General features: G+C 37.7%; 1 protein-coding gene across 1 annotated transcript in view; it reads left to right on the top strand.

The window, feature by feature from the left end:
* adgrb2 (adhesion G protein-coupled receptor B2) overlaps nucleotides 1-15587 on the top strand; it is a 353452-nt gene that overhangs the window by 321955 nt on the left and 15910 nt on the right. Inside the window, exons 32-35 of the mRNA XM_047383933.1 lie at nucleotides 1550-1722; nucleotides 1904-2608; nucleotides 5399-5434; nucleotides 8343-8456. Of these exons, the coding sequence (XP_047239889.1) occupies nucleotides 1550-1722; nucleotides 1904-2608; nucleotides 5399-5434; nucleotides 8343-8456 (1028 nt within the window). The remainder of the gene's footprint in view (nucleotides 1-1549; nucleotides 1723-1903; nucleotides 2609-5398; nucleotides 5435-8342; nucleotides 8457-15587) is intronic.

Below are 15587 nucleotides of genomic sequence, written 5' to 3'. Positions count from 1 at the left end.
ATGCAGCAAGGACAGAAATGTTTTTTGCCACTTGGGGTCACCAAGTAATTTATATGCTCTATGGCTAATATATTTGTGTGTAGATGAAAATGAGCATGGTTTCCAGCATGAATGTTCAGACTGCTTGATATTGATGTCGGACTGTTGCTAGTCATGAATATAACTTTTCTAGAAAGCATGGCACAACACCTTTTTCCACAGCAGGAATAAGAAAGCAGTTTTAAGAATGGATTTTTTTGTCTAGCAAGTGTTGGTGGCCTATAACTTTAGACACATTTCTAGCTTACAGTCTTTTCACACCAAACCCTTGGAGGAATGCTTTTAAACTATTTTCACATACTTATTCCTGAAACCACAGTCAATTTAAGGGCACATTTTTATGCTACAGTCCAGGGATTGGTAAAATATAGAAAATTCACACTTTCAATTGCATCTTTCACACAGAGGTTTATAAACCGGACCAATTAATGTCGGAAACAGATTGTTTTGGGAGCAGTATTTCTCCAGTAATGCACTGATCAAGAAGACAAAAAGCACATAGAAGAAAGTCATTCTCATTGGTGTTTCTGTTGCTACTTTGGTGTTCAAATGTAGTTCTTTGCCTGCACCTCTTCAGATTCACGCTCTTACTATGTTTTTTTTTTTCGTGTTCTACTAAAATGCTCAGCTCATACGTCACATTGTATGGTACGCTGGGAACGGCACGTGTTCACACTGCAAGTGAACCGCTCCAAAAACCGAGGTGAGACCGGTAGTTGTAACTGTGCAAGGGTACGCTCTCTGGTCCATTTCAGGGTCCGGGATGGGCTCATACTGATGTGATCAGATCCAGAAACCAGAATCTGGCATGACAAAAAGCGTTGCAGTTTCTGCATGCTGTTCATGCTGTGGTAAAATGGCTTTCATGAATCTTACACATTTTCTGCAAATGTTTAGCAACCATAGATTTTTTTCTAACTTTATTCTTAAGTAAGCCAAAAGTATTTAAATGTTTCTTTTTTTTTTTTTTACTCACTGACAATTATTGTGTGATATATACATTCTCGTAAATTTATACATTTTCTAAACACAACATATAGATCTGTACATGGGACATAAAAACAGAGATTTGTACTGATATGCCATTGTAACATACAGCTTTTATTTGAAGCACATATAATAGCTTATATCATATATGCTCATTATCCAGTGAAAAGTGCCAGGGATAAATCTGATCTAGGATGTTGTTAACTGTCAAAGTCCAAAATGTGAAGTGTGACATTCCTTCAGGGATGCAGTTTTACTAATTTGTTTCATTTCTCAATATTAAACCTACCTCTCTTGTCAACTGTTCTGTTAGATATGATATATAAATTCCTTTCATTCATTCATGTCACTTTTTTAATCCATTCTTTTCCTTTTCCTAGATTTAACCCCCTACCTATAAACTCTTCAACTCAGCTTTTGCCCCTTTAAAAACTAATCTAACTCTTTCATTCCCGGTCTCATGCCATTCTTTAACTTTCTCTCTGCCTTCCCAACTTCCTCTGCCTCCCTTCTCTTCCTTCAGTTATTTTCAAAGAGGTTAACACCTGTAACCCAGCCACCATCACTGGAACCCTGTCACGAATCTCCCTGGATGATGAGGATGATCCAAAGCTTGCAGCACATCAGGAGGGGGGCTTGGGGGTCAATTTCAGTTCTCTTCCTGGAAACATCCCACCTCCAAACCTCATTGTACAGGTACTTGTTTGAAATATATGCCTTTTTGGTGTTTTGATCATAAGACGAAGAAAATTATTAACTTGTCTGCTATTTAATACTTTAGGAACACCCTAAATAATATATTTCATATGTAAATATTTTAAATAACTTCCAGGAAATGGTTGCATAAATTAAACAGATTTTTTTTTTTTTCCATAAGGTTCCAACATTAGGAGGACTTAATGAGCTCAGCGAGACACCCCTAAAGAAGGAAGTAAACATGGACCAACAGAGACAGCAGGAGCAACCACGCAGCACCGCTCCAATCTACTTGTGTACCGAGAGCGGCCTGGGGTGGGCTCGGCCACCTGCATCCTCTAACAATTCCCAGGATGGAAGTGCTGGAAGTGGGGGGAGTGGTGGGGGAGGAAGTGGTGGAGGAGGAGAAGGAGACTACATGGTCTTGCCTCGTAGGACGGTCAGTCTCAAACCTCCAGCGCCCTCTTCGCAAGGTGGAGGACTTGGCGGCGAGGACAAGCCTCTTAACATCGCGGTGGAGGACCCTCCCTTTCCCCCTCCTCCCTCTCCGCTTACCCTCCACCCAGCAGAAAGCGAGGCCTATCCGGCAGATTTTGTGCCATCCAGCGTTGGTGACATAAATATCACCATGAACTTAAACCGCTCCTACGGGACTATCAAAACCGTGCCCCATGGGCATGGCCACTTGATGGGTCAGGGTGGGCATGTACACTCCCACGGAGGACACATGCACTCCCACGCGCATTCACTCCACCTAAAGCCAGGCCAGAGGCCATCAGTCAGACAGATCCTGACAGGGGGAACTACAGTGGAGAGAACCCGCACCCTTCCACGTAACCTGGGCAGCAGCAATGCCAACACCAGCCTCTCAGCAGGATCCCTGGAGGTAAGTTAGGGCTGTGGAAAATAGACAGCAATGGGTTCCCAGCAGTGGCTTAATCATTCACAACTTTCAGTTGAGCTGATGTTAGACTGGTATAGTTGTGATGGTGCGCCTACCTAAGTGATGGCACAGTGATGGATTGGAGTGTGAGGAAGCACTCTGCAAATAAGGTCCAATTATTTAATGTCTTATTCAGTCTAGACAAGTGATTTAAACATTGCAAAAAGTGCAAATGACATAATTTGCATTAAATGTTCATCAGTTGCAGAAAGCCATTACAGTATGCTGCTTTAAATCCTAAAATTCAAAACCTTACCAAAAATGTAGGGTAATTAGCTAATTACCAAGGGTAATTAGCAATTTCCTCTGCTTCTGAAGAGTAAAACTAGATAGTATTGCTTACATTGTAAATTCCAAGAGTGTTGTCTTCAAGCAAGTCCATCTAAATTGCAAATAAGGGTGTGTCTAAGACATCTATCGAGAAGAAATACACTCAATACATACTGTCGCAATAACATTTGAGTGTGCCTTAGAACAAGTCGGCCATAACAGCCACTATTATTTTCAGCTGAGTAGTATTTATTGCTGCCAACTGAGACAATGAAATGAGTCATCCTCATTTCAACAGACGGCTTCTCATTAGTTTACCATCTCCATGTGAGTGTGATACTGTTTGTGTGCAATACCCTCTCCTGACCGTATAAGGTGGCAAAGCAGATGGACTGAGACAGGCGGGATCAGAGGAAATACCCTCTTGGCGAATATCTTCAGCCTACCGTAAATGTGCACACAGCTACACAACCACTGTCATACGTACATAATAAGACAAGCACACAATAACATGAACTTATAAACACACAAGTTTTATATGATATTGCATTGACTTACAAGGTTGATTAAAGACATGGGAACACCATCTTGGTTGCTGAAGAAGTGAAGATGTCTCATTTGGAACTGAGTCATAAAAAAATCCAAAAGATTAGACTCTCAGAAGAGCTGCAAATGCTTTCATGAAAACCAAAAACAGAGAAGAAGGAGGAATCTGCTGAGCAACCTGCTAAATCTAAAATGTGGTTATTATTTTATTCTGATTATGCTTAATTTAAGATGGATAAAAGAGTGTGCCTCTCAAAATTAAAACATAGATATGTTGTGCTCCACAGCTTTTAACACTACAATATGCAGTAAAGAAATTACCCAAATCACCTTTTGCTTTTTGTTTTTTATTTTTTTATGACGGTTTTAAGAACACACACTAATTAAAGCATGAGTACAGTTTAAAGAGCCAGTGATCATACAATATTTTTTAAGAAACAGTGCATGTATGCAAACAAGTCGAAAACTTTGTGTGAGTGAGTTTATAGCTGCTTCAGCTGTGTCCCCATCAAAACATGCTATATACAGCTCAGGTATATGCATGCTGCATGTGTATATTATAGAGCTAACTCAATCATGGAATTGCTCTGTTTAAGGTAAGGATTAGGGGGCTTGCATTTGCATTTTAAACCCTGAAAGGTGAATAAAGAAAGCTGACATGGACCTCTCAAGCTCAATAATTTCACTTTGTAACTGAGAAGGGGCAATTTTTGTCATCAGGGGTCAATGCTCTGCATGTTTTGGGTGCATTCTTGGGCCAACCCCTCCAGTTTCAGAAGTGAAATTATCTCAGCCATATCCAAGTTCTGCATGAACTTGCTAAATACTCATTAAATATAATCAGGTGCTTCCAAGCAGAAAAAAAACTTCCAGGACACCAGTACTAGATTATAGGGATTTCTCACACCTGTTTTAAATCCATGAGTGCTATTGCAATAGAAAACTAGCTCAATCAAGGAATTGCTCTGTTAAAGGTAAGGACTGAGGCGTTGCAAATACCAAAGGGTAAATCTAGAAAGTTGAACTGGATCTACCTCTAAGGCTGAATTGATTTACATTTTAAATCAAAGGTAGGGAATTCTGGTCCTCATTAGCCAGTGTTCTAAATGTTTTGGATGTGTTCCTGCTCTAACGCATCTGAATCCAATAGATGAATTATCTTCTCAGCCTGTCACCAAGCTCTGCATGAACCTGTTAATGAGCCAGTCTTTTAAACCAGTGGTGTTCATGCATAAAAAAAATATCTAAAACATGCAGAACATCCTTGAAGACTGGAATCACCCACTTTTGTTTGAAATCCATGGCAGCCATGGCATCAGTTCAGCAACTCTGGCCTTTTGGATAAATTAACACAGCTTTTAACTAACTGTGGAGAGCAGCCCCTCTTTGTGCCAGAATGCAAATCTGGCAGACAGTGGGAGCCAGATAGGAAGTAAGAGATGGAATTCAATTCAAAGCAATGTCGGGGCGTGATGAGCTGGAAATGTCCGCAACTGTTAAATTAGCGGTTTGTGTGCCACTTGCTAAAGCTTTGAAGGTACATAAAATGAACTAAGAAGAGTGTAAACATGATTGAGAGATCAAATGAATAAGCATAATGACCCCTAAGAAATTCTTAAGAAACAGACAACAGTAAAGACTGTAGCCACAGTTGTTAGGAGTATGTGAGCCAAGAATGTATTACTTTATTGTAATTCTAGGTTACTCCACCCTGCTAATCCTATTTCAACAAAATATTTAGCTCTTTGCTTGACATTTGTAATACCTGTTGGGCAGCCAGTACATTTTAGGACAGCTCTTTTTTAACTGAACCATTGCACTGAAGGGTCAACAAAGAGATGGAGATCGCGAAAGTTAAATTCAGTCCAGGGTAGTCATTGATGCTGTCTTCTCTCCCCCTGCCCCCTCCTCTTCCAGAGGAAAAGAGTACGGTACTCTGAGCTGGACTTTGAGGTAAGATCTCAAACCTTATCCACTGTCATGCGCCTGTCTTTGCTTTCTTGTGCTTCTGCCAGGATCTAAGTAACACATAGAGGAGCAAAAAGCATTGCTTAACCCCCTACCTTCCCACCCTTGTCTTCCTTGCACTTGGACAAATTAGTTTTTCAGACCTATTATACCCAGTATGCTGTTTCTACAGCAGTGGCCCCAAACTGTTTGTCAAGCTCAATGACATTTTATGCAAGAAAAAACAAATCATTGAGCTACACAATCCATTTAGAGAAATATGTCATACCTATGTGGGGTCCAGGTTGAAGAAACAGCTGATTAGACTGCTTGATTTGTTTAGTTTACCTCTAGTAACTCCTGAGTCACAGTTACAGTGTGTGACTAAAGTTGATTTTGCTGGTTATATCTGTTGGTACATGATGGTTTGGCAGCGTGCGCTTGATTGTTTTTGTTAGAATGACCCCACTGGCATGTGAAACTCTAGTCTCTAAAAAGCTTACTTATACATACGACTCTTATTCCTGTTTTTTGTATATACTGCACCTCACTCTAACTGTAACTGAAACACAGTAATTTGGACATTCACCTACAACCTCAGAAACATACAGCTCACTTCATACGTATCGGCACTTCTGGTAAAAAAAAAAAAAAAGTGAAGACAAAAAAAAGTGAAGGGCATCAAAAGTCCTAAACTTATTGTTTTTTGTTTCTTTTTTGCAGCATACTCTTTCTGAGAGTAGTGCTAAAAATCCAGTTTTTAATTTCTGTGCATTTACTGGAAAAAAAAATATCTAGTGTTACGTTTTTTATGGTTATGAAAGTTAGATTTTTTATTTTTTAGTTTGGTGTACCTCTTCTGTGTTGATTGGACCATGTGTTTTTCACAATTATCTTGTTGAAACACCCAGGGATTATACATTTTATATCATGATTTGATAGATTTTATTCATTTGTAATTTACTTCCTCTACCGTACATAATAGTGGGCATGAGGGGCTTTTCCCCATATCCATCCTTTGTTTCAGTTTAAACCTGAACTGTTTGTTGCTGAAAAGGTCAATCTTAGTCTCACTTCACCAAATCACTGTGTTCCAGTTAAACCCCCAGTGGTGTTTCCCAAACTCCACCTGTTATATTTGTAATAGTAGGACACTGAAGGCTGTAATGCCTGGCATGCCTCCTAAAAAACAAGCATGTAGGCAAAGGGTTGTTATGCGGACTAAGAGACTCCAAGGTGCCACTCTTTGCAGCAGTGCAATGATTAGCAATGAGTTTTGGAGATTATTTTACCACCCTTATCATATTCCTCATTGTGTGTGGTGAGAAGGAAATGTGGAACCTCATCCAGCCCTAGTGGCAGGTGGCTATGGGAAGTTGGCCTCTTTGTTAGGTCATATTTATATTTCATGGAAACAGAAAACCATGGAATACTAATTAAAAGCTTCTATTTTTAAAAGTGCCTATTTTCTTGTTACCATTTCCTAACGGTTGAAGGTTAACATGCATCTACTTTACTTGGATGTCATGTTGTCTGGTCTTTCCCATTTTAAAATGTGCCTGCAATTAATGGGTCTCTGGGACATATTTTTTATAGCAAGGGAAAGACAAAGAGAAGGTCTTAATTACAAAATTAATTACGTTTCTATTCCACTCAAATCAACAATTTACACTTCTTTACGTGCTAGTATAACCAACTATCCAAATGTAGAACTTGAAAAATGACTTGAAAAGAAGCAAAAACAATAAAATAATCTATTTTCTTATTTGCTATTTAGCATTTGTGAATGGGAGCGGTTTGTAAGAAACAATAATGATGAGATTTTATACTTTCAGTTTTTTTTTGTTTTTTTTATTATTTGATACAGTAAACTGTTTAAACTGCCCTCTACAAAGAAATTATATGTTAGGGTTGTAGTAACCATGCAACAGGATGTATTTTTCTCAGGATGTATTTTTGCACTGGTAGTTTGAAGTAGTTGGGCTACTATAAAGAAATACTATTAAAACGGTATTGTTAGATTAAAATATACTCCTTTTTGATTGCATTTTGTGGACTTAATGGATCAAATATCTTACATCTTGCATTTCTTACTGTAGTGTCTTCAGTAGTGGTTGTAATTTAAAATCGACATTATAAGGAGGTATTGGCAACTTCTTAAATTAGCACAGATAAGAGTGGCCTTTTTGAAGTAATTGGAGCCAGTTTTAAGTACTAGTCTTGTGCATAATTGGTTGGTTGGCTGAGTTGTGGAGGCATTTTGCCTATGTGTCAGTTTCAGACTCATAAAAGTGCTTTAATGGTGAGCCACTACCTAGCCAATCCAGGACTGCTTATTAACACACTGACAAATGTATTGTCAAGGAATTAGAGATCTGGGTTGATCTGCCTTTGAGACAGGTGTATTCAGAATATAATTTGTTTTAATTCTGTCATGATTTTAAGTGTTTTTGGAAAGGATCAAACTGGGTGTTTTTAGCAAATTGTATTGCAGTGGAATAAATTCCTGTCCATTTGATAGACCTTTAGGGACTCTGAAAAAATTTGGAATTAACAGTTCCTCCTTTTAGCTGGCACCAATCTGTATAAATGCCATTTTTGTCAGTCATTATAACCTGATTTTCGATTTAAAGGACTCATCTGCAACAATCCCAGTTGCCAAATTTTTAAAAAGACTGTTGAAGTGGAAGACGGATGAGCATGAGTCAACAATCGATCGATCTGTCGGTGTCCCTTTCTAACCCCTCTTCATGGCTGGCATCGCTGCAGTCCCAATGCCATTTTTACACATTTCCCTGCCTGTTCTTACATTAACACCTGTCATGCAACCCTCCATTCTTTTTATTTTTCATTTTTACTTTTATTTGTTCCTATTGGCTTCATTTTTGCTGTCCCTTCCTTTCTTCCCTTCCAGAAAGTGATGCACACTCGCAAAAGACATTCTGAGCTGTACCATGAGCTCAACCACTCGTCCAAGTTCCACACCATAGACAGGTATAACAGGGACCCAGCCATGTCCACATTCAAGGTAAGACCATTGCCCAGAACCCAGATGGAAACCTAAATGCACTCTCACTGCCAGTTACACATCATCGCAACTAGGCATGGGTTGGTATGAGATTTTCCCGTCATGATTGCCATGAGTAAAAATACCACAGATTTTGGGATTTTAAATAAATTATATTGGTTAACCCTAGTTGTAGTAAAAGCTAACAAGTATATTAGGCTGTATTTTCTGTCACAGTGAAATGTTTCTGATCATGAAATAAAGACAAAGATAAGATGAGTAAATTTGAGACTGCAATTTTTCAACATGGCACAATATGAAAAAATAATTGCCCCCTCCCAAACTTACAAAATGTAAGTTTAGTCAAAAATTCTAACTTACCTTCCACTGAAATGCTGTGCCATGACTTTAAACAGGTCACTAATGCACAAATACACTCTCCAATCTATCTAAGTATCTGATTTAAAGCCGTTCCACAAAGAACTTTCCTCCACTGCAATGTAAAAGACAAATTACCTGTTAATGCAAACATTTGCTTGTTGTTGCTGCTAGGAGTGGTCCAAGTAGTTATCAGATACAGGGGACATTTACTTTTTCACATAGGGCCATAGTTGTTTGGATAGCTTTTTCCCCTTAATCAATTAAATAATCATTTGAAAAAAAGAATTTTAATGCGTAAGGTTATCTTTGTCTGAAATAAAAAATATGTGCGATTAGAAACATTTAAATGTGGCCAAAAAGCAGAAACAGAAGAAATCTGTATGGGGTGAATACCTTAACAGCACTGCATCTGCTTGGGTTGACAGCCTACAGCTGAGCGCTTATGAGACATGCTGTTCATTGCATCTGCATTTCGTACCAACTGTATTTTTTAAAACAACTTGTCTTCAATAAGATGGTTAAGTTGCACTCGTTTATTTTTCAGACCTTGTTTTTGGATATTTGGCCACTTGGAACATTTTCAAACAACTAAATTGGTATTTTTTCTAAACAAAGGAAAAGTGTAGTAGTCTAGTAGTAGTAGTGGCAACTGTATGACAGAAGGTTTTGAATCTGTACATTTTTAAAACCTTAATATACCCTGCTAACTGCAACCGACCACTGTCTAATCAAAACCCGCAAACCCCACTTCTTTCACATGTAGATTTAATAGTAAGGAGCAAATGATAATCAAAAATGCACTTCCATGCATGAATGAGCACAATTTGTATTGCATATTTGCACTGTTGTGACACTACAGCTCTCAGACAATTATATTAATACATATTTTGAGCTGATCTTTTAGTCATTTACAAACATGAATCACTAATAAAATCTGCTATATTCACTCTAGTGGCTTAATAATCTTTTAAAAGAACAAAGTGACACAAACATGGCCTCCTTTTTTGATACAATTTGATTTGTTAACTCCTCTTATTATTATTACTAACCATGCAGAACTGAACAATAACCACCTCATAAATGTTTCTTTGGAGGCACATTCTGGTCCATGTTTCGTACTCTACATCAATTTCTTACCGGAAATAATTGGCTTGTACTGTACTCATCCCCACTTATGGCTGGTTCCTTATTAAATACATATCAAAAGAGTTATTGGTGGGATAATCAATCATATCAGGTTAAGAAATCCAAAGTTTGCAATTTAAAAGCTGCAAAACAATTTGTCTCTCGCACCAAGCCACCTCACTGTAACAAACTGCACCACAAAAGGGATACATCAGCCAATATGCACAAGTGCTTTGTCACTTTCTCTTAAACAGTTTTTTGTGTATGTCTTTTTCTTTGTTCTGTTATGTACTGTCCGTTTAAATGTCTCCGCTTGTGTGGTGGTGTATAGTCACCTCCGTGCATGAGACACAGAAGCATCTTTGAATCATTAATATCCCATTAGCAGCAGACAAAATAGCCCCAGCTTGCTCCACACTGACCTTCAGAGGGCCACTTTCATTAAGTTTTAAACACACGCTCCCACTCCACTCATCTACCGAGCTTTAGTACGGCGGAGCCGTGATGAGTTAGCCAGCCCTGCTGGGGCATACCTTTCCCTTGCCGTCGGCGGCATGCTGGTTCACATCTAATTTACACCAGCAGGAAAGGAGCAGGAGGCTGGTCTGACATCTATCATATTTTCCATGCTATGTCACGACACACACATGCTGTACAGAGAAATACACACAGATCCCCTTTCCAATTCCTGAGTGCTGGCTCTTTTCTTCACTCATCATTTTCACAACATCTTGAGCATGATCTTCATAAGAGTTGGCTGACTCACGGTTGATTCGTGCCAAACAAATATTTTATAGAAGACCAAAAACACAGCAGCAAAAAGAGTATTCATAATCCTCAAACCTTTTCACATTTCATAACCTCAAACTTCAGTGTATTTTGCATGGGTTTTATGATTAGACCAACAAAAAGTAGTGCAGAATTGAGAAGTCAAAGGAAAAAGCAACCTTCTTCGAAATATTTACTGTGCCCCTACATGGCTTCTGGCAAATGAGACTTCGTATAGCTTTTTTTTTTTAAATTGCTATCTTCTTGTCATTCCTCCGTAAATGCCAAATTTGCAGCGTGCACAACTAATAGTTGTCCTGTCAGCAGATTCTCATTCATGACCTATGGACCTCTACATGCCCTCAAGAGGTACCATAGGCCTCTGGGCTGCTTCTCTGATTGCTTCCCTTCTTACAAGGCCCGACAATTTAGGTGGACAGCTGTGTTTGGTAGGTTCTCAGTTGTTCCAAGCTCTTTCCATTTTTAGATTGTTGGATGAATGAAGCTCGGTGAAATGTTTAAACCTTGGGATATAATTTTATAACCTAACCCTGATTTAATATTCTCCAAAACTTTATCCATGACCTATCTGCATTGTTCTGTGATCTTTATAATGTTATTTGTTCACTAATGTTTTCTAAAACAAAATTCAGGCTTTCACAGACAAGCTGAATTTATTCAACAGAGAGATTAAACAGCACAGGTGGCTTCTGAAGACAGTTAGTTGCATTTGATTATTATTTATAGGGGTCAGACTAAAAGGAGTGGAGAGCTTTCAGATTTTTACAAAAAAATGAAAACCATGTGTTGTAGTTCTTCCTTCACATTAAAGCACTTTTAAATTTATCATGTAAAGTCTCCCAAAAATACACTGAAGTTCGACAAAACAATTACCTTTTTGCAAGGCATTCTATATTCAAAAGCATTGTTTCTCAACACCTGATTTGCAGCATGCCAATATGCGTCAGAATGAGGTATGGTGTGTTTTATAATATTCTCAGATATAAAATAAATCAAAGACCAACTGCAAAATAACCACTTTTAAAATAATTGAGATAAACTGAAAAACATATTTTTTCTTTTTAGTTATTGATGCAAGAAGGCCTAAGGTTGTGAAATGGCAAGGCAGCATGGATCTGGATTTGCTCTCAAACCCATTATGTTGAAAATAAGTAGGCAGTCCACTTAAGTGTTAATAATTACATTAATAATGCTATCAGTGTCGGGCCTTTGACAGGTCCCAGCCTGAGCTCAGCTCCGCTGTTGTCAACATCTCACTTTGAGAGTCACCCCAAACATGGACATGCTGACTATACAGTAATTATGAAGATAAGAGGGTGGGTGTCTGTGTGAGTATGTGCATTTTGAAACCCTCACTTATTTGAGGGCCAATGTGTGTGGCCGCATATTTTTGGTGTGGTTGGGGACACAAATGTGTGTGCATGACTTGTAATCTTTTTTTGTCTGTGTTTTGTTTGAGATCTCTGTGTTGCACAACCACTGTTTGGAGCACATTGACTTTCCTTTTACATTAATTATGACACAAATAATGAGAAAATCACTTCTGTTTTAATGCATTTGAAATTGTCTGTGATTTTCACAGATGCAAAGTAAGATGTTTAAAAGCACTTATAAATGCATCGCTTCGAGTTATCTTCTCATGGATGGACACCTAAAGTACTGTCAAAGTTACAACTCGCTTTTAACTTTGTATGACTAATTGACTGTTTCTCTAAAGAACAAGCTCTGTTGCATATTTTAATGACAGTCTGCTTGGCAGATACAGACCAAACGACTAAAAAGACAGCCCTCACTGCCCTTAACCTTCCTAATGACGAGTCATCTAAAGTTTAACCATACCTCTAATGAACATTAACCCTTTTGACTTTTGCAGGTATGTTTCTCTCTCTCTCTTATTAAAAGTGACTTAAAAATTTAACCTCCAGCAACCCTTTTAACCACCTCAACAGGTGCCCCCTCCCCCACCTCCGAGGCACAACACAGAGCCATCGCTAGCACGCAGAGCATCACTTGTTTACAAAGAAAGTCAACGTAAGGCAAAGTAAAACCATTATAACCTTTACCAAATAGAGCTCCACTAACTCAAACTAAAACGTAGCCTTGAAACTGATGTACTACATGCAGCAGTATGCATCTTGTAGTTTGCCAATGTTTGTGTGTACTCATTCATTTTTACACTGAATAAACTCTTGGTTTTAACCTTTCTCTCACAATTTGTTTTTGTAGTTGTAGCTTAATAGCTTTGACTATACCTGTCAAGCTTTCCACTTTTTTGCCGTTGAGATTTTACTGATGTGGGCTAAATTCTGTAAAGTGTTTTTCTTTAAGTTTAAAGAAAAACAAAAACAAATAGAAGGCTCACAAGCTAATATAAATGAATTGCTCTGATTTAAATGATCCAGTTTAAGAAGATGTCGGTATTACAATAATTTGTTGAGTACTACTAAAGCAAAGAATTCCACTTTTAGATTGATTATTCAGCTGTTGCATTTTATGTAATCATCTTTTAGACTAATTCAGACCAATTAATTTCATATTATTTACACAGTACCAAATCACAACAAATGTCATTTACAAACTTCATCTAGGAGTGCCAAACCAGGAGTGCAACCTGACTCTATAGCAGCATAAGTATAGAAAGAGCTCAGGATAAACTAAGCAACTCTACAAAATATCAACCTTATCCAAAAAGAAAATTTTCAGCTCTGTCCTAATAAAAGCAGATAGTCTTAATCCAGCAAAGAAACAAATTTTACAATTATCGCAAAATGTATGTCCAAAGAAAAGAATTTGCCCTACCAAAAGTCAATCCTTGTTGACCAGGACTCTGAGGTAAAATGATAATTTGAAAACTCAGATACAGGTAACTGCTCACAGATTTAATGACCTCTTTGCCAAAACCTAAAATGTGTTTAAAAAATAAAAAAGATTCTGATTAACAGGGACCAAAACCAGCCCAAGGCACAAGCAAACTATACTGCTGCTTTGAGCCCCCAAACCAATACAGGCCTCCCATAAAGGCTACAATTTTAATGTAGACCATAAACCTTAAATTTTCATATTTGTTTATTGAGAATGACAAAACTATCAAATTTAATTTGATGGTTTTAGCATAGATAAATTACAAGATCTTTAAGGTTTAAATTTAGGATATATGCAAGAATTGGCAAGTTTACTCTGGGAATGTACAAAGAATCATCACCATTGTTTAATTGTTGTTTTCAGACCTCATACAACCTTGGGCCACCCTGACAAGGCTATTTGACACATCCAGTATTTATGTACAACATGTGCAACCAAACGCTTGACAGGTTCTGCAGAAGTGTCTATATAGAACAGTATGATTACCTGTAAATATGCCACTGAGAAAACTCTCAGTCCGAAACTATACTGAATGTAACGACAAACAGTGGCAGACTACAAATCTACTTCATGTAGCGTCTCATCTGCTCTACCTGTCAGTGTTACATCATTGTGAAGTGATTGTATTTGATTAGCTTTAATATTTTAGATGTACATAGTGGTGTGGTAGTGTTCCAGTTCAGTGCATCATTACCAAAACCCCTCACGTTTCATGTTTTTGAATTTATAACAACTCCACAATCTGTAGCTATAACATCAGAAAGAAAACTTGTATAGTAATCTGATTCAACTCCAGAATTGTCCTAAATTATGAAATAATCATTTATTCTGTTGTGGTTTTATTTCACATGTTTGTGTGCTTAAATGTTTGTGTGAAAGTCACTGTATCAATCTCTATGGCTGAGTCAACCCCATATTTCCAAATACCATAACTCAGTTATAATTCTGTTTTAAAACAATACCTTGTTGAAAAATATCTTTTTAATCACATCAGATACCATAGTATTCTGTTTATTAAGTTTCTCGTTGAAAAAAAAAGTGAGTAACAATTAGCACTTTATAAGTATGAAAATGAAAGACTGAGAAAAGAAAAATCATAAGGCATACTGGATAACAGAAGACCTATTCCATTTATGAGGTAAGATCTGTGTCGGTCATGTTTATTTTATTGTTCAGTGGGTCTTAAGTAGCTCTCCATGTTACATATGCCAATAAAGATAAAATACATAAACTTCAATATCTTTCTTTTGCATGTTTCACATTTCCATCCTCATCTTTGGTTCGCACTATCTCATATTTCTTGTGAACTTGATGATACCATGTGGCTGGTCTTGTCTGTGGATGTCACTGCGACCGCCAGAAGCAGTGATAAAATACTGAGAAATGATGGGGAAGAAGGGTTAATCATAAGGTACATAAAAATCCTGGTAAGGCTCATTGTTAAAAAATGGACTGGTATGCATTAGAGTTACCTGAGCTACTTCTATTGTCTCAAAACAAATACTGTATTAATGTTACTCTGTGTCGAACAACATCCATAGACACTGATATAAACATTATTAAATAAACTTGTTCAATTGTTTATTATTACTAATGGTGAATCAGCCATACACATGGCAGTAACTTGTTTCATTTAGCCATCTAAACATGGTGAAGATGACTTGCTTTACTTCAAATTTAACATCAGACTAGGAAATAAACCTCAAAGAACTCTCTGGGTACAATTGTTGACAACTAAGAACTGGAAATTGATGCTACATTAAACATTCAGATGTTAGAATCAGAAATTTTTGAAAAGAAAAAGGAAAACATTGATATATTCTGTAAAGCTTGCACCAGCATTTTCTACTGGTGGCGGTGGTATAATGGTGAGGGGGATTACTTTCTTGGAACAACTCAGCATCATTCAATCTCCACAGCCTACCTGAATAATGTGGTCAACAACAGTAAAGGGATGGACCATGTCCTTTCCTTTATGACCACAGGGTACCCATT

The sequence above is a fragment of the Girardinichthys multiradiatus genome, chromosome 13, assembly GCF_021462225.1.
Source record: "Girardinichthys multiradiatus isolate DD_20200921_A chromosome 13, DD_fGirMul_XY1, whole genome shotgun sequence".
In the NCBI taxonomy this organism is placed as follows: Eukaryota; Metazoa; Chordata; class Actinopteri; order Cyprinodontiformes; family Goodeidae; genus Girardinichthys; species Girardinichthys multiradiatus.
Note: the sequence above shows the minus strand (reverse complement) of the source record. Positions and strands in the feature narration are given on the sequence as shown.